Below are 19,112 nucleotides of genomic sequence, written 5' to 3' on the forward strand. Positions count from 1 at the left end.
ATGCCGGGTCATCCAGCTCACCACTGATGCTCTGGAGAGGGCCACACCCCTGAAACAAAACAGACAGGAGAGGGATGTGTTCCAAAGGCTCCCGAGCTGTGATCACACCTGCACAGTTCTCCAGCAATGCTCCAACTGTGTTTTCACCAGTCTCCCCTTCCCTCGCTCCCCTCTGTGTGGAGGCTTCAGCTCCCACAACACAAACCTCACCTTCCTCTCCAGGGTGGGGCTCATAGGGGCCCTGGGTGTCTGGAGGGGCCGCCTGATCGCAGGCCTTGAATGATGAAGACGGTGCCCACCACGATGCCCACGATGCCCACGGACAACCCCAGGGCACAGACCACAGTCTCCGGCAGCTCTGACACGGGGGCTGGGACCTCGGGTTCTGGGAAAGGGAAGATCTTGGAGTCAGGAGGGAGTGTGTTCATGTGTGTGTTTACAAACAGCCCCTGTGAGGACGGAAGTCAGTCCACACAGACTTTGGGGATGGGCTTATGGAAGACCATGAAGTCTATCATTACGATATATTTTAAGAGTGGAGTTTTGTCACAGAGCCAGAGACAGACTGTTCTAGGGATGACAAAGAACTAGAAAGCGCAGGAGCAGGATGAACTCATACAAACCCCAGTGTTTCAGCGCCGGCTCCTCCAGGCCCCAGTGCTCCACCCTGCAGTCATAGATGTCATCGTCGGAAGGGATGAAGGTGAGGTAAGCCATCTTGTGGAAGGAATGGTCGCTGTTGGAGAGGAAGCTGGTCTCATAAACACCTTCTGTGACTGACTTGCTGTTCCTCAGCCACGTGATGTTGATCACAGGAGGGAAGATGTTGTTTACCAGGCAGATGAGGACGTTGGGCTGACCGAGCAGCACCGGGGACTTGGGGAACACGGTCACCTCAGGAACCTCTGGAAGGGAAACGGCCTGGACGTGAGTGGCTGACGGGAGATTCTCTCCCGGACAATCCCTCACTGCCTGGTGAGGGAGCCTCCTGCCAAGGCTTAAACCATGACTGTCAAGGAGCCCGAGCTTCCTCCTGCTTGGAGCTAAAGTGTAACTGCATCCACTTTAACCCTGTGCCCTTCTCTCTAGGGTGTTAAGTCTGCTGGAGCCTCTTTGAAAGGTTCAAGGAAGGAACTGTGGGAACAAGAGCTTTATATTACACAAAATGTGTGGTTTGTAAGAAGAGAGGGTGAGGGTGATGAGGTCTGGGCATGCCTTGGAAAGGAGAGGGTTTTATAGAGCAGTGGCTCACACTCCCCACTGGGGATGGGAGGGCGGAGCAGGGTGCTGAGCACGAACCATTGGCAGCTGGGGTAGAATTGGTTTCTTTAATCAGGATGTCCAAGTTGTATTTTGCTACAGCTATCTCTTGCAGTCCACCTTGTGGGTCAAAGCTTCTCAGTTGGGCAAACTCAGGAATCCTCCAGATGGTCTCCTTCTTATCCAAGTCCACATAGAACAGCTCATCATCATCAAATTCCATCGTGTACTGGCCGTTGGGTTGATGAGACTGATACAAGTTTAAACCGTAGAGGCCAACATGGTCGGCTGGTGAATTTAGATGGAAATTGGAAAATAGGAAAAAATTGAAAACAGGAAGAAAAAGGAACATTATTAAACAAAATGACAGAAAATACTTTTTAAAATAGCATGAACTTCATTTTTTTTGGGTACATTTCCATCACCCACTCCTCTCAGTTCAGTCTTTCCCTCTGTGACGTGTGTGGCAGGATGTCACGTGTTTGATTTCTGCTATCCTGACTGCCTTGATCAGTGCCTGGCACACTGATGGGTTATGTAAAGTTGCTCACAACTGAATGGAAGAAAACAATTCAGGTATTTGCTCTCTTCTCAAAGATTCAGTCAGTTTATCTCCTTCTCTTATTAGCTTTATTGTCTCATTGATTTTCCAGACATTAATAACATAGGTATTACATTTTATTTCTCTTCCAAAAAATGACATTTTCAACACAGGAAAACTTCCTATTTTTAACAAAAGAAAAGCATATATAATCTTACAGAAAGACAACAATGACATCGTTACAAAATATATAAAAAATATTGTGTCTACATTTCCTGCATTGTTAACTGTGGGGATCTACGGAATACTTTTCTGATTTCTTTTGGAATAAAAAAAATAGAGACTTTATTGGATTATATGCTTCTATCAATGCCTACCTCTTGCTTTTTTCCAAATCAACACTGGCATCCACTTGCAGATTCGTGGTAAATTAAAGTTTTTGCCTCAAACAGTGAGCATGTGTGAGATGCCACAGTGAGCGGCCACCAACCAGGCAATCCCACGCAAAGAACACCAGATACACATGATTGTCAAGGCATAGATGGTATCTAGCATTCATCTTTTCTTCCTACATTTATTGAGTTTCAAGAAAACTCAGACATGACACTGTGTAAGAAGTAACTGGCCAGCCAGGCTTGGCCTTTGCAGTCACCGAGCATGGTGAATTCTGGGAGAAGTGGGTGGGTCACTAGACAAATGGATACATGCAATGTGCTGTGAATGGCTGTGGGCAGGTTACAGTCTGTCATTCTGCACAAGCAACTGCCAACCCAAATTGACTACACCTTCCTCTCAGGGTCCTGCTGTTTGCGGGGGAGAGGGGGGTCTCTTTTTCTCATTGAAATAAAGGTTGTTGCTGTTTTTCAGTTTGCTGAAACCTCCTCTACTGTGAAGGTTTGCACTCGGTTTTAATTAATAGGCTTCCAGCCACATTGCGACTCCCAGCCCCTCTGTCTCCTAGCCAAGCCTGACTGCTCCTGTGGCTCCTCCCTTCCCAGTGTGACCATCTTGGTTGGTGTTACCAGCCCCCCCTCCCCGCCCCACCACACAGACACCACACCTCCCCTCAATGCTGTCTTATTCTTTATTAATAAACCTTCTTGATTCCTTTTCCAAATGAGGATCACACAGCCTGTGCTCCAGCAGGTTCTTGTCCTGGGACACAAGTGCCGCTGAAGACACTGCACGGCCTCCTGAGGTTACAGTTTTGCCCTCAGCTGGGTCCACTGTGCTCGCCAAAGGCCTTTCTGCTTCCTGACCTTGGTCTGCATCTGTCACTTCCCTGCACACTTCCTAGGGGCAGGGCGACACTTCCTAGGGGCAGGATGACATTTCCTAGGGGCAGATGACACTTCCTAGGGGCACGATGACACTTCCTAGGGACAGGATGACCCTTCCTAGGGACAGGATGACACTTCCTAGGGACAGGATGACACTTCCTAGGGGCAGGATGATACTTCCTAGGGGCAGGATGATACTTCCTAGGGGCAGGATGACATTTCCTAGGGGCAGGATGACACTTCCTAGGGGCAGGATGACACTTCCTAGGGACAGGGTGACACTTCCTAGGGGCAGGATGACACTTCCTAGGGGCAGGATGACACTTCCTAGGGGCAGGATGATACTTCCTAGGGGCAGGATGATACTTCCTAGGGGCAGGATGACATTTCCTAGGGGCAGGATGACACTTCCTAGGGACAGGATGACCCTTCCTAGGGGCAGGATGACACTTCCTAGGGACAGGATGACACTTCCTAGGGATGGGATGACACTTCCTAGGGGCATGACAATTCCTAGGGACAGGGTGACACTTCCTAGGGGCAGGATGATATACTTCCTAGGGATAGGATGACACTTCCTAGGGGCAGGATGATACACTTCCTAGGGACAGGGTGACACTTCCTAGGGGCAGGATGACACTTCCTAGGGGCGGGATGACACTTCCAAGGGGCAGGATGATACTTCCTAGGGCCAGGATGACACTTCCTAGGGGCAGGATGACACTTCCTAGGGGCGGGATGACACTTCCAAGGGGCAGGATGATACTTCCTAGGGGCAGGATGACCCTTCCTAGGGGCAGGATGACACTTCCTAGGGGCAGGATGACAATTCCTAGGGGCAGAATGACCCTTCCTAGGGACAGGATGACACTTCCTAGGGGCAGGATGACACTTCCTAGGGGCAGGATGACCCTTCCTAGGGGCAGGATGACACTTCCTAGGGGCAGGATGATAATTCCTAGGGGCAGGATGATATACTTCCTAGGGACAGGGTGACACTTCCTAGGGGCAGGATGACACTTCCTAGGGACAGGATGACACTTCCTAGGGGCAGGATGACACTTCCTAGGGACAGGGTGACACTTCCTAGGGACAGGATGACCCTTCCTAGGGGCAGGATGACACTTCCTAGGGACAGGATGACACTTCCTAGGGACGGGATGACACTTCCTAGGGGAAGGATGACAATTCCTAGGGACAGGGTGACACTTCCTAGGGGCAGAATGACACTTCCTAGGGACAGGATGACACTTCCTAGGGGCAGAATGACACTTCCTAGGGGCAGGATGATAATTCCTAGGGGCAGGATGATATACTTCCTAGGGGCAGGATGACACTTCCTAGGGACAGGATGACACTTCCTAGGGGCAGGATGACACTTCCTAGGGGCAGGATGATACACTTCCTAGGGACAGGGTTACACTTCCTAGGGACAGGATGACACTTCCTTGGGGCAGGATGACACTTCCTAGGGGCAAGATGATACACTTCCTAGGGACAGGGTGACACTTCCTAGGGACAGGATGACACTTCCTAGGGGCAGGATGACACTTCCTAGGGGCATGATGATACACTTCCTAGGGACAGGGTGACACTTCCTAGGGACAGGATGACACTTCCTAGGGGCAGGATGACACTTCCTAGGGGCAGGATGATACACTTCCTAGGGTCAGGGTGACACTTCCTAGGGACAGGGTGACACTTCCTAGGGGCAGGATGACACTTCCTAGGGGCAGGATGATACACTTCCTAGGGGCAGGGTGACACTTCCTAGGGACAGGGTGACACTTCCTAGGGGCAGGATGACACTTCCTAGGGACAGGATGACCCTTCCTAGGGGCAGGATGACCCTTCCTAGGGACAGGGTGACCCTTCCTAGGGGCTGGATGACACTTCCTAGGGACAGGGTGACACTTCCTAGGGGCAGGATGACATTTCCTAGGGACAGGATGACACTTCCTAGGGACAGGATGACCCTTCCTAGGGGCAGGATGACACTTCCTAGGGACAGGATGACACTTCCTAGGGACGGGATGACACTTCCTAGGGGCAGGATGACAATTCCTAGGGACAGGGTGACACTTCCTAGGGACAGGATGACACTTCCTAGGGGCAGAATGACACTTCCTAGGGACAGGATGACACTTCCTAGGGGCAGAATGACACTTCCTAGGGACAGGATGATAATTCCTAGGGGCAGGATGATATACTTCCTAGGGGCAGGATGACACTTCCTAGGGACAGGATGACACTTCCTAGGGGCAGGATGACACTTCCTAGGGACAGGATGACACTTCCTAGGGACAGGGTGACACTTCCTAGGGACAGGATGACCCTTCCTAGGGGCAGGATGACACTTCCTAGGGACAGGATGACACTTCCTAGGGACGGGATGACACTTCCTAGGGGCAGGATGACAATTCCTAGGGACAGGGTGACACTTCCTAGGGGCAGAATGACACTTCCTAGGGACAGGATGACACTTCCTAGGGGCAGAATGACACTTCCTAGGGGCAGGATGATAATTCCTAGGGGCAGGATGATATACTTCCTAGGGGCAGGATGACACTTCCTAGGGACAGGATGACACTTCCTAGGGGCAGGATGACACTTCCTAGGGGCAGGATGATACACTTCCTAGGGACAGGGTTACACTTCCTAGGGACAGGATGACACTTCCTTGGGGCAGGATGACACTTCCTAGGGGCAGGATGATACACTTCCTAGGGACAGGGTGACACTTCCTAGGGACAGGATGACACTTCCTAGGGGCAGGATGACACTTCCTAGGGGCAGGATGATACACTTCCTAGGGACAGAGTGACACTTCCTAGGGACAGGGCGACACTTCCTAGGGACAGGATGACCCTTCCTAGGGTCAGGGCGACACTTCCCAGGGGCAGGATGACACTTCCTAGGGACAGGATGACACTTCCTAGGGGCAGGATGACACTTCCTAGGGACAGGATGACACTTCCTAGGGGCAGGATGACACTTCCTAGGGGCAGGATGACACTTCCTAGGGGCAGGATGACACTTCCTAGGGACAGGATGACACTTCCTAGGGGCATGATGACACTTCCTAGGGACAGGATGACCCTTCCTAGGGGCAGGATGACACTTCCTAGGGGCAGGATGACACTTCCTAGGGGCAGGATGACACTTCCTAGGGGCAGGATGACACTTCCTAGGGGCAGGATGACACTTCCTAGGGGCAGGGTGACACTTCCTAGGGGCAGTGTGACACTTCCTAGGGACAGGGTGACACTTCCTAGGGGCAGGATGACACTTCCTAAGGACAGGATGACCCTTCCTAGGGTCAGGATGACACTTACTAGGGACAGGATGACACTTCCTAGGGACGGGATGACACTTCCTAGGGGCAGGATGATAATTCCTAGGGGCAGGATGACAATTCCTAGGGACAGGATGACACTTCCTAGGGGCAGGATGACAATTCCTAGGGACAGGGTGACACTTCCTAGGGACAGGATGACACTTCCTAGGGGCAGGATGACACTTCCTAGGGACAGGATGACACTTCCTAGGGGCAGGATGACACTTCCTAGGGACAGGATGACACTTCCTAGGGGCAGGATGACCTAGGGGCAGGATGACACTTCCTAGGGACAGGATGACACTTCCTAGGGGCAGGATGACACTTCCTAGGGGCAGGATGACCCTTCCTAGGGGCAGGATGACACTTCCTAGGGACAGGATGACACTTCCTAGGGACGGGATGACACTTCCTAGGGGCGGGATGACAGGGATGACACTTCCTAGGGACAGGATGACACTTCCTAGGGGCAGGATGACACTTCCTAGGGACAGGATGACACTTCCTAGGGGCACTTCCTAGGGATGACACTTCCTAGGGGCAGGATGATGGGGCAGGATGATCAGGGTTTCCTAGGGACAGGATGACACTTCCTAGGGGCAGGATGACACTTCCTAGGGGCAGGATGACACTTCCTAGGGACACTTCCTAGGGTGACACTTCCTAGGGGCATGACACTTCCTAGGGACAGGACACTTCCTAGACACTTCCTAGGGACACTTCCTAGGGACACTTCCTTGACACTTCCTAGGGACAGGATGACACTTCCTAGGGGCAGGATGACACTTCCTAGGGGCAGGATGATCACTTCCTAGGGACAGCAGGGATTCCTAGGGGCAGGATGACACTTCCTAGGGGCAGGATGACACTTCCTAGGGGCACAGGATGACCCTAGGGGCTTCCTAGGGGCACTTCCTAGGATGACACTTCCTAGGGGCAGGATGATACACTTCCTAGGGACAGGGTGACACTTCCTAGGGACACTTCCTAGGGGCAGGATGATACACTTCCTAGGGACAGGGTGACACTTCCTAGGGACAGGATGACACTTCCTAGGGGCACACTTCCTAGGGGCAGGATGACACTTCCTAGGGACAGCACTTCCTAGGGACAGGGTTCCTAGGGACAGGATGACTTCCTAGGGTCTTCCCAGGAGGATGACACTTCCTAGGGACAGGATGACACTTCCTAGGGGCAGGATGACACTTCCTAGGGACAGGATGACACTTCCTAGGGGCAGGATGACACTTCCTAGGGGCAGGATGACACTTCCTAGGGGCAGGATGACACTTCCTAGGGACAGGATGACACTTCCTAGGGGCACACTTCCTAGGGACAGGATGACGGGGCACACTTCCTAGGGGCAGGATGACACTTCCTAGGGGCAGGATGACCTTCCTAGGGGCAGGGTGACACTTCCTAGGGTGACACTTCCTAGGGGCAGGGTGACACTTCCTAGGGGCAGTGACACTTCCTAGGGACAGGGTGACACTTCCTAGGGGCAGGATGACACTTCCTAAGGACAGGATGACAGGGTCAGGATGACACTTACTAGGGACAGGATGACACTTCCTAGGGACGGGATGACACTTCCTAGGGGCAGGATGATAATTCCTAGGGGCAGGATGACAATTCCTAGGGACAGGATGACACTTCCTAGGGGCAGGATGACAATTCCTAGGGACAGGGTGACACTTCCTAGGGACAGGATGACACTTCCTAGGGGCAGGATGACACTTCCTAGGGACAGGATGACACTTCCTAGGGGCAGGATGACACTTCCTAGGGACAGGATGACACTTCCTAGGGGCAGGATGATAATTCCTAGGGGCAGGATGACACTTCCTAGGGACAGGATGACACTTCCTAGGGGCAGGATGACACTTCCTAGGGGCAGGATGACAGGGGCAGGATGACACTTCCTAGGGACAGGATGACAGGGACGGGATGACACTTCCTAGGGGCGGGATGACAATTCCTAGGGACAGGGTGACACTTCCTAGGGACAGGATGACAGGGGCAGGATGACACTTCCTAGGGACAGGATGACACTTCCTAGGGGCACTTCCTAGGGACAGGATGACACTTCCTAGGGGCAGGATGATAATTCCTAGGGGCAGGATGATATACTTCCTAGGGGCAGGATGACACTTCCTAGGGACAGGATGACACTTCCTAGGGGCAGGATGACACTTCCTAGGGGCAGGATGATACACTTCCTAGGGACAGGGTGACACTTCCTAGGGGCAGGATGATACACTTCCTAGGGACAGGGTGACACTTCCTAGGGACAGGATGACACTTCCTTGGGGCAGGATGACACTTCCTAGGGGCAGGATGATACACTTCCTAGGGACAGGGTGACACTTCCTAGGGACAGGATGACACTTCCTAGGGGCAGGATGACACTTCCTAGGGGCAGGATGATACACTTCCTAGGGACAGGGTGACACTTCCTAGGGACAGGGACACTTCCTAGGGAGGATGACACTTCCTAGGGGCAGGATGACACTTCCTAGGGACAGCACTTCCTAGGGGCAGGATGACACTTCCTAGGGACAGGATGACACTTCCTAGGGGCAGGATGACACTTCCTAGGGACAGGATGACACTTCCTAGGGGCAGGATGACACTTCCTAGGGTGACACTTCCTAGGGACAGGACACTTCCTAGGGGCATGATGACACTTCCTAGGGACAGGATGACAGGGGCATGACACTTCCTAGGGGCAGGATGACACTTCCTAGGGGCAGGATGACCCTTCCTAGGGGCAGGGTGACACTTCCTAGGGGCAGGATGACACTTCCTAGGGGCAGGGTGACACTTCCTAGGGGCAGGATGACAGGGACAGGGTGACACTTCTTAGGGTCAGGATGACACTTCCTAGGGACAGGATGACCCTTCCTAGGGGCAGGATGACACTTCCTAGGGACAGGATGACACTTCCTAGGGAAGGGATGACACTTCCTAGGGACAGGATGACACTTCCTAGGGGCAGGATGACACTTCCTAGGGACAGGATGACAATTCCTAGGGACAGGGTGACACTTCCTAGGGACAGGATGACACTTCCTAGGGGCAGGATGACACTTCCTAGGGACAGGATGACACTTCCTAGGGGCAGGATGACACTTCCTAGGGACAGGATGACACTTCCTAGGGGCAGGATGATAATTCCTAGGGGCAGGATGTCACTTCCTAGGGACAGGATGACACTTCCTAGGGGCAGGATGACACTTCCTAGGGGCAGGATGACCCTTCCTAGGGGCAGGATGACACTTTCTAGGGACAGGATGACCCTTCCTAGGGGCAGGATGATACACTTCTTAGGGACAGGGTGACACTTCCTAGGGGCAGGATGATACACTTCCTAGGGACAGGGTTACACTTCCTAGGGACAGGATGACACTTCCTAGGGGCAGGATGACACTTCCTAGGGGCAGGATAATACACTTCCTAGGGACAGGGTGACACTTCCTAGGGACAGGGCGACACTTCCTAGGGACAGGATGACCCTTCCTAGGGTCAGGGCGTCACTTCCTAGGGGCAGGATGACACTTCCTAGGGACAGGATGACACTTCCTAGGGGCATGATGACACTTCCTAGGGACAGGATGACCCTTCCTAGGGGCAGGATGACACTTCCTAGGGGCAGGATGACACTTCCTAGGGGCAGGATGACCCTTCCTAGGGGCAGGATGACACTTCCTAGGGACAGGATGACACTTCCTAGGGGCAGGATGACACTTCCTAGGGGCAGGATGACACTTCCTAGGGTCAGGATGACACTTCCTAGGGACAGGATGACACTTCCTAGGGGCATGATGACACTTCCTAGGGACAGGATGACCCTTCCTAGGGGCAGGATGACACTTCCTAGGGGCAGGATGACACTTCCTAGGGGCAGGATGACAGGGGCTTGGGACACACTTCCTAGGGGCAGGATGACACTTCCTAGGGGCAGGGTGACACTTCCTAGGGGCAGGATGACACTTCCTAGGGACAGGGTGACACTTCCTAGGGGCAGGATGACACTTCCTAGGGACAGGATGACACTTCCTAGGGGCAGGATGACACTTCCTAGAGACAGGATGACACTTCCTAGGGACAGGGCGACACTTCCTAGGTGCAGGATGACACTTCCTAGGGACAGGGCGACACTTCCTAGGGGCAGGATGACCCTTCCTAGGGTCAGGGCGACACTTCCTAGGGGCAGGATGACACTTCCTAGGGACAGGATGACACTTCCTAGGGGCAGGATGACACTTCCTAGGGACAGGATGACACTTCCTAGGGACAGGATGACAGGGGCAGGATGACACTTCCTAGGGACAGGATGACACTTCCTAGGGGCAGGATGACACTTCCTAGGGACAGGATGACCCTTCCTAGGGGCAGGATGACACTTCCTAGGGGCAGGATGACCCTTCCTAGGGGCAGGATGACACTTCCTAGGGCAGGATGACCCTTCCTAGGGACAGGATGACATTTCCTAGGGGCAGGATGACACTTCCTAGGGACAGGATGACACTTCCTAGGGACAGGGTGACACTTCCTAGGGGCAGGATGATACACTTCCTAGGGACAGGATGACCCTTCCTAGGGTCAGGGCGACACTTCCTAGGGGCAGGATGACACTTCCTAGGGACAGGGCGACACTTCCTAGGGGCATGATGACACTTCCTAGGGACAGGATGACCCTTCCTAGGGGCAGGATGACACTTCCTAGGGGCAGGATGACCCTTCCTAGGGGCAGGATGACACTTCCTAGGGACAGGGTGACACTTCCTAGGGTCAGGATGACACTTCCTAGGGGCAGGATGACACTTCCTAGGGACAGGATGACACTTCCTAGGGGCAGGATGACACTTCCTAGGGACAGGATGACACTTCCTAGGGACAGGATGACACTTCCTAGGGGCAGGATGACACTTCCTAGGGAAAGGATGACACTTCCTAGGGGCAGGATGACACTCCCTAGGGACAGGATGACACTTCCTAGGGGCAGGATGACACTTCCTAGGGACAGGATGACACTTCCTAGGGGCAGGATGACACTTCCTAGGGGCAGGATGACACTTCCTAGGGACAGGATGACACTTCTAGGGACAGGATGACACTTCCTAGGGGCAGGATGACACTTCCTAGGGAGGATGACACTTCCTAGGGGCAGGATGACACTTCCTAGGGGCAGGATGACACTTCCTAGGGGCAGGATGACACTTCCTAGGGACAGGGTGGGACACACTTCCTAGGGGCAGGATGACACTTCCTAGGGGCAGGATGCTACACTTCCTAGGGACAGGGTGACACTTCCTAGGGACAGGATGACACTTCCTAGGGGCAGGATGACACTTCCTAGGGGCAGGATGACACTTCCTAGGGACAGGGTGACACTTCCTAGGGGCAGGGTGACACTTCCTAGGGACACACTTCCTAGGGGCAGGGTGACACTTCCTAGGGACAGGGTGACACTTCCTAGGGGCAGGATGACACTTCCTAGGGACAGGGTGACAGGGGCAGGATGACCCTTCCTAGGGGCAGGATGACACTTTCTAGGGACAGTGCGACACTTCCTAGGGGCAGGATGACACTTACTTCCTAGGGACAGGATGACACTTCCTAGGGGCAGGATGACACTTCCTAGGGGCAGGATGACACTTCCTAGGGGCAGGATGACACTTCCTAGGGGCAGGATGACACTTCCTAGGGACAGGATGACACTTCCTAGGGGCAGGATGACACTTCCTAGGGACAGGATGACACTTCCTAGGGGCAGGATGACACTTCCTAGGGACAGGGACAGGGGCAGGATGACACTTCCTAGGGGCAGGATGACACTTCCCTAGGGACAGGATGACACTTCCTAGGGGCAGGATGACACTTCCTAGGGGCAGGATGACACTTCCTAGGGGCAGGATGACACTTCCTAGGGACAGGATGACACTTCCTAGGGGCAGGATGACACTTCCTAGGGGCAGGATGACACTTCCTAGGGGCAGGATGACACTTCCTAGGGACAGGATGACACTTCCTAGGGGCAGGATGACACTTCCTAGGGGCAGGATGACACTTCCTAGGGACAGGATGACACTTCCTAGGGGCAGGATGACACTTCCTAGGGACAGGATGACACTTCCTAGGGGCAGGATGACACTTCCTAGGGGCAGGATGACACTTCCTAGGGACAGGATGACACTTCCTAGGGGCAGGATGACACTTCCTAGGGACAGGATGACACTTCCTAGGGGCAGGATGACACTTCCTAGGGGCAGGATGACACTTCCCTAGGGACAGGATGACACTTCCTAGGGGCAGGATGACACTTCCTAGGGACAGGATGACACTTCCTAGGGGCAGGATGACACTTCCTAGGGGCAGGATGACACTTCCTAGGGACAGGATGACACTTCCTAGGGGCAGGATGACACTTCCTAGGGGCAGGATGACACTTCCTAGGGGCAGGATGACACTTCCTAGGGACAGGATGACACCTTCCTAGGGGCAGGATGACACTTCCTAGGGACAGGGTGACACTTCCTAGGGGCAGGATGACCCTTCCTAGGGACAGGATGACACTTCCTAGTGGCAGGATGACACTTCCTAGGGGCAGGATGACACTTCCTAGGGACAGGATGACACTTCCTAGGGGCAGGATGACACTTCCTAGGGACAGGATGACACTTCCTAGGGGCAGGATGACACTTCCTAGGGGCAGGATGACACTTCCTAGGGACAGGATGACACTTCCTAGGGGCAGGATGACACTTCCTAGGGACAGGATGACACTTCCTAGGGGCAGGATGACACTTCCTAGGGACAGGATGACACTTCCTAGGGGCAGGATGACACTTCCTAGGGGCAGGATGACACTTCCTAGGGGCAGGATGACACTTCCTAGGGGCAGGATGACACTTCCTAGGGGCAGGATGACACTTCCTAGGGGCAGGATGACACTTCCTAGGGGCAGGATGACCCTTCCTAGGGGCACAGGCAGCAGTTTTTATGTATTTCAGCTCCCACATCTTAGCTGAGCAAGTGTTTTATGAAGGGGAGCACTGAATGGTTATTGCCTGTTCCGAGGACCATGGGCGCTCTGAGAATGAGTGACAGGTGACAGAACCATGTGAAAGTCGGGGGTCAGTGGTGACTAGGCCTGCACTAAGACAAATGAGCCCCATACATTTAGCTTTGGGGCCCTGCCTTGGTGAAATACTGAAAGTCATCTTTTATATATAAGACAAATGTGATATAGGCTGAGTTAAAATCAAAGCATTTTCTTAGACCTTGAAATTTCACTTTTTTTTCTTTTAAATTCAAAGGAAATCGGTTCACAGTTCTGTGGCTCCCCAGAAGTGTGCTCACTGTGCCTGCTCACACCTGACTCCAGCCCTCTAGTGTGACACTGGGGACAAAGGAGCCAGGCTCCCTAGAGAAGCAGGTGAGGCTTTTACCCCCCACCCCCTATAGAACTGGCATGAGAGCAGCCATGGTTCACAGGGTTGCTCTATCCCTTTCACTTCCTGTTTCAAACATTTGACTTTCCAATCAACATTTTACAAAGCTACTATTAACGTCTGTAAAGTGGCACAGAGTTACGGAGGGATTCTGGAAGAGGACAGGAGTCACACAGAGCGGGGAGAGGTGGGCAGCACAGGCTGAGGAGCCTCGGGCTCGCGTATCTGTGTTGGCCTGTGTTGCTGTTATAGAATGGCAGTAGTTGGGGGTAGAACAGGCAGCCTGTATTCCTTCTTTTGTTACAAAAATATGAAGCTATATATGGAATGGAAACCAGGGAAAACTGCCATTTAAAGGCATTTACTAATTCGTTAAGTAGTAAAAGTCTCACCATGTAGCCCAGGCTGTCCTTGATCTCCTGATCCTCCTGCCTGGGCACCTAAGCACTGAGTTACCGGCAGGCACTACCAGTCCCAGCTCAGTTTACGCTGTTATTACAGCACATCTACGTAATTATTTGCCTTGGTCACTTGTGAGGTGACTCATGAGGAAACCAAGCTTCAGGAGGTTTGTCTAGTAAAATGGTGGGTTCCTTCTTTCTCCTCCTACCAGGGCCAGTTCCTAGCATAAGCATTTCCCATACATTAGTAGACAAGACTCATGGAATTTAATGTACACTACAGGTGATGGCTACGAAGGGCTTCAGAAACTCTCAGAGAAATTTGAGAGTAACAGTTCACGGATTTTTAGTAATGTAAAATCACCCATTCGTGGACACACTCCCCAGTCTCGGGACAACCCCGCCTCTCGCAGAGCCCTCCACCCTTCCCTCACTGAATTCAGTATTAGAACCATGACTTGGTGAGCACCGCTCGCCAACCAGAGCCTCCTGAAGACGGGGTCACATAGTTGTTAGACCTTCTAACTAAATCCAGAGAATTTGTATCTCTGAATTTCCCATTTGCCAGCTCTAGGCATCCCTCAGCCGGGCAACTCACCCTGGATGTCATCCTGACCCCCGCAGGGGCTGAGCGCGGTGGTCAGGGCGAGGATCCCCAGAATCAGAGCTCTGCTGGGCGTCATCCTCTCCCTTGAGTGGTCTCCTCCGCTGCTGTCCTGAGTTCTCAAGAGAGTGTGAGGATCCAGCCCAGGAGGTCTGACTCCAAACCAAATCCTGCCAGACCCAATCAGAAAATTCCGTCGTGATGACGTCGCAGTTGCCAGGTGCAGAGCTTGCAGGGAGAGGCCTGGAAGAGGCAAGGGGAACCCCCTGCCTCGCTGCAGCCTCTGCTCAGAGTGGACCCGAGGGAAGCTCTGGGACGGTGGGAGGTTCCACGCGGGACTTTCTCCCGTGCGCGTGTGTGCGGCTGGCAAGAGAGGAGAGAATTTCTGAAAAGCCCATGGATGGGGAACTCTGATAATAATGGCGCTCTTTACAATTTTCTGTGCCAGGAAGTCTCCCCTGAATTCATTCCTTTCCTGTGGCTTCCCCAACCCTGAAACCCATCCACTTTCTCAGGCTCGCACACACGAGTTAGCTGGTTTTGTCTTTTCTTTTCATAGTGTGCGCAGAACACTCCAAATGGTGCGTTGACCACCTGCCCAAGGGGTCCCCGCAGATGGTGGCGGGTCAGTCAAAGCCTTGGCTCTTTCTCCTTGTGTAAACCTGGGTGGGGGCTCTTTGCTCAGAGGTGGGGAGGCTTTAGGACCCAAGGCTGCCATCAGGACTGCAGTGTGTTTATCCAGATTTCTCCCTTCTTTTGAGTAATCTTCGTGCTATGTCTCAAGGAAGTTTGGGGACACTGAACACAAAAAAGGAAGTTCTGGCTAGCTCGACTAGTCTTAATATATATATATATTGAGAATGTTTAAGTAAATGTTGAAGATATTCTTGTAACTTAGAAAGGATCTTTGTTCCCCAAACTACTGGGTTTTCCAAATTTGTTATCCTTTATGTGAATGTTTTGGATAAATGTGAGGGACTGAAAATTAAAGCAACCTAGGGGGTTCTATTCTTCATAAAGACTGAGTTTTGTGCACTCTGTGGAGGCCACAAGCTTGTGATGACTGAGGACCAGTTACCTTGTCCTTGTGAGATGAGTGTGTGAGCCCTTGGTCTTTCCAGAGGCAGACAGGATACCCCAGTGCCTGCCTGGATACAGTGAACTAGGTGCTGCTCCAGCCTTAGCCTCACTGTGGCTTGCCTCCTTCTGGGCAGATTTATTAAGGTAATCACAGAGTTTTCCTACCTGCCCCCCACTTGCTGATGGAATGAGGGATAATTCTCTTTAGATAATGTAGGGACCAGTTTTGAGTGTCTGGGTTACAGCCCCTGTTGCTCAACCAAACACCCTTCCAGTTATCTGTGAACATATTCCATGGATGTGATTAATTCTGTAAGTAAGAGAGATGACCATGGACCAAGGCTCATCTGAGGAACAGGAGAGTCACAGTGGCCTCTGTCTGCACCAAGTTCCCATGTGAAGGCCACCTGTCCAGTGATCTTTGGACATGCTAGTTCACTCCCACATCTGCATAAGCAAATTCCTTGCCACAGTTTTCTTAGCATATATCCCACTGGCTTTACTTCCTTGGTTCCAACAGGCCGATATCCAGAGAGACCCTGTGATCCTCGGTGGTGAGTCTTCTCTTTCGATTCTCTGCTGGCCTTTGCCTGGAGGCCTTAACAGATCTTACTAGATGTTGTATGATTCCTGCAGAGACCTGAACAGATGTCTGTTCACCCAACAGGACACAGACAGCACACTAATGAGATGACTCCACCCAAGTCCAGCTTGGTGAAGCAGCAAGTTTGTTGGAATTACTGACAGGATCACCAGAGAGGAGTTATAGGTACATGGTGACCTAGAGGCAACTACGCAGACCCACACAAAGACAGACAGACAGACAGACAGACAGACAGACAGACAGACACACACACACACACACACACACACACACACACACACACACACAGGCACACAGTCCACCCCAGTCCAGGCAATGACTCATGAAAGCTGCATCCATGAAGCCCCCTGTACAAGTTGCAGCCAGCTCCATAGGAGAGAGTCCTGTGGAGAAAAGGAGGGATGAGCAAGCTATGCTAAGCTGGATTTCTTGCTGCTTGGGTTGTAGGTGGTTGTGAGCTGCCATGGGAGTGCTGGGATCTGAATTCTAGTCCTCCACAAGAGCAGCCAGTGCTCTTCACCACTAAGCTGTCTCTAGGCTGCAGGGCATCTGACACCCTGACATGGTGCTCGTGTAGAAAAGCAGGCGCACACACATACAAATAAATTTAAAATTAAATTATAGAAATAAATGCAAAGTTGAGCACACACAAAATGAAAGATGTCATGCACAAGAAGACATGCTATGAGGCCACAGATGGCTCAGGGGTTGAGAGCACTGACTGCTGCTGTGATGACCTGGGCCCCTTCCCTGCACCCACATGGGGCCGACAACTGATTGGAACTCCAGTTCCAGGACACCCTGTGGCCTCCCTTGGTGCCTTCATGTGTGCGGTGCACATAAACGCATGCGTGCACACACACACATACACATAAATAAAACAATAAATATTCTAAAGAGAATATATGTTATATGATTCATTTTATCAGAAATCTTAGAGTAGACACGCTTATTCTAAAACATAAAGTTAGGATAGTTGTCAGATGTGCTTATATCCACAGTGGACTCTGGGAGGTTCATGAGGCGTGTTCTTTAAAGGTGGTTTTTATTTTTAACTATGTGTCTCTGTGTGTGGGTATGCACATGTGGATGACCACGGAGTCTGGAGAGACCTTGGGCCCCCTGGACCTAGAGTGACAGGCAGCTGGTGCGATAGCACCAATGAGGTGCTGAACTCAGGACCTCTGCAAGAGCACAAAGAAGTGTAAGTGCTCTTCACCCCTGAGCCATCTCTCCAGCCCTGCATCTCTTTTAAAATAAGTCGCTATTCGAGCATATTCCTTGTCCATAGTATTAGGTTTGTAAATACACTTTAATACACGTGCGTCATGAACCTTGGCCATGTTTCCCCACCATCCTTCTCTTCCTCCTCTGTTGTTCCCAATCATTCCCCTAGACAGTGTCACTTCCGTCTCCCCTAGACAGTATACTTCTTTGTGCCTGCCCCCCACCCAGGATTTTATACGTATCCAGAGAACCATATCTCAACAGGGGCATGAGTTATGGTTGTAATTATTTGTTAAAACTTATTGAATAGTATTCCTAAGACTTGCACAAATGTTATCAAAACAAAAAATTTACGAAGTTGAATAAAACTAGGTCTCATTTACAAACCATGCAATGAGGAAACCATACTGTTTTAAAGTTCTTCCTGCATTTGGCTTTCTTTGGTCTCTGAATACTGGAACGCGTGAGGTTTATTTGTCAGTTTTTGCTGCATACAAGGAGATGGCCTAACCTGTAAGGACCTTCAGCCCAGCGGAGACTTATTAGGGGTCTGACATAGAAAAAACAAAAAAGAAACAACCTCACCAGGCTGGTCTCAAACTTGAAATTCCCCTGCTTCAGCCTCCAACATGTAGACTTACAGGCCCCTAGAGCTGTCATGCCTATGTTTGAAGCTAAGGTTGAGATGGATGATGTCGTTGCTAGCATTTCACTGCGTTGTTGAGGCAGACAGGACTGTTGGATTAATACAATTAGCTATCTTTTTTTTTCTTTTTACACAATTTAAGGTCTATTTATCATTCCAATGGTTTTCAGATTTTTATGTTGCTAATTCTGAAATTTTATTTATTTGGTTTACATCATATTTCTATCCCGGACCCTAGGCCAGTGCTTCGGCTTTTACCGAATACGTTAGAAAGTTTGGTTACGTTTCCTCTAAGCCAGCTTTCGCTGGCTTTATGACATGGCTGGCTTTGTCTGTACCGCGGGGCTTTTCCTGTGAGTTCTTCCGGAGACAAGTGACGCTGCCGGCCACACCTGCTCCTCATTGGCTGAGGAGAATGCGTTCAAAGCCAGCCAGTTTCACTTCAGCACAGCTTAGTCTGAGACTCCTGGCAGTGAATCCGGTGAGCTTCTGTTTCCTTGGTGGGGATGATGCACCGTTTGGGCCTCGAGGGGGTGGATAGGGAGCAGAGGGCCCAGCTGCACTGCAAAGCCGCTGTGTTGTCCTGAACCTACCCTTAGAATTAACTCTTTATTATAGAGCTGTAATTATTATCACTGTTATAGATATTACAACATAAATGACAAAATTGTCTCT

At 51.7% G+C, this 19,112-nt stretch overlaps 1 protein-coding gene across 1 annotated transcript; it reads right to left on the minus strand.

The window, feature by feature from the left end:
- Positions 1-230: 230 nt before the first annotated feature.
- On the minus strand, positions 231-14,959 carry LOC100752328 (H-2 class II histocompatibility antigen, I-E alpha chain). Its single transcript, XM_035451986.1, has 4 exons — positions 14,875-14,959; positions 1,300-1,548; positions 624-905; positions 231-385 (listed from the first exon to the last, which is right to left on the minus strand). Exons 1-4 carry the CDS (start codon positions 14,957-14,959, stop codon positions 231-233), a joined length of 771 nt encoding a protein of 256 aa, XP_035307877.1.
- Positions 14,960-19,112: the final 4,153 nt, after the last annotated feature.

The sequence above is a fragment of the Cricetulus griseus genome, assembly GCF_003668045.3.
Source record: "Cricetulus griseus strain 17A/GY chromosome 1 unlocalized genomic scaffold, alternate assembly CriGri-PICRH-1.0 chr1_0, whole genome shotgun sequence".
In the NCBI taxonomy this organism is placed as follows: Eukaryota; Metazoa; Chordata; class Mammalia; order Rodentia; family Cricetidae; genus Cricetulus; species Cricetulus griseus.

Bases quoted from the DNA above. Each gene is read 5' to 3' on its own strand.
- LOC100752328 (XM_035451986.1), bottom strand. From the start codon at position 14,959: ATGACGCCCAGCAGAGCTCTGATTCTGGGGATCCTCGCCCTGACCACC. The intron at 906-1,299 runs GTTCGTGCTCAG...TTTCCCTTCCAG, and splicing joins TTCTACCCCAGCTGCCAATG to AGGTTCCTGAGGTGACCGTG. The intron at 386-623 runs GTTTGTATGAGT...TCCCTTTCCCAG, and splicing joins GCCGGCGCTGAAACACTGGG to AACCCGAGGTCCCAGCCCCC.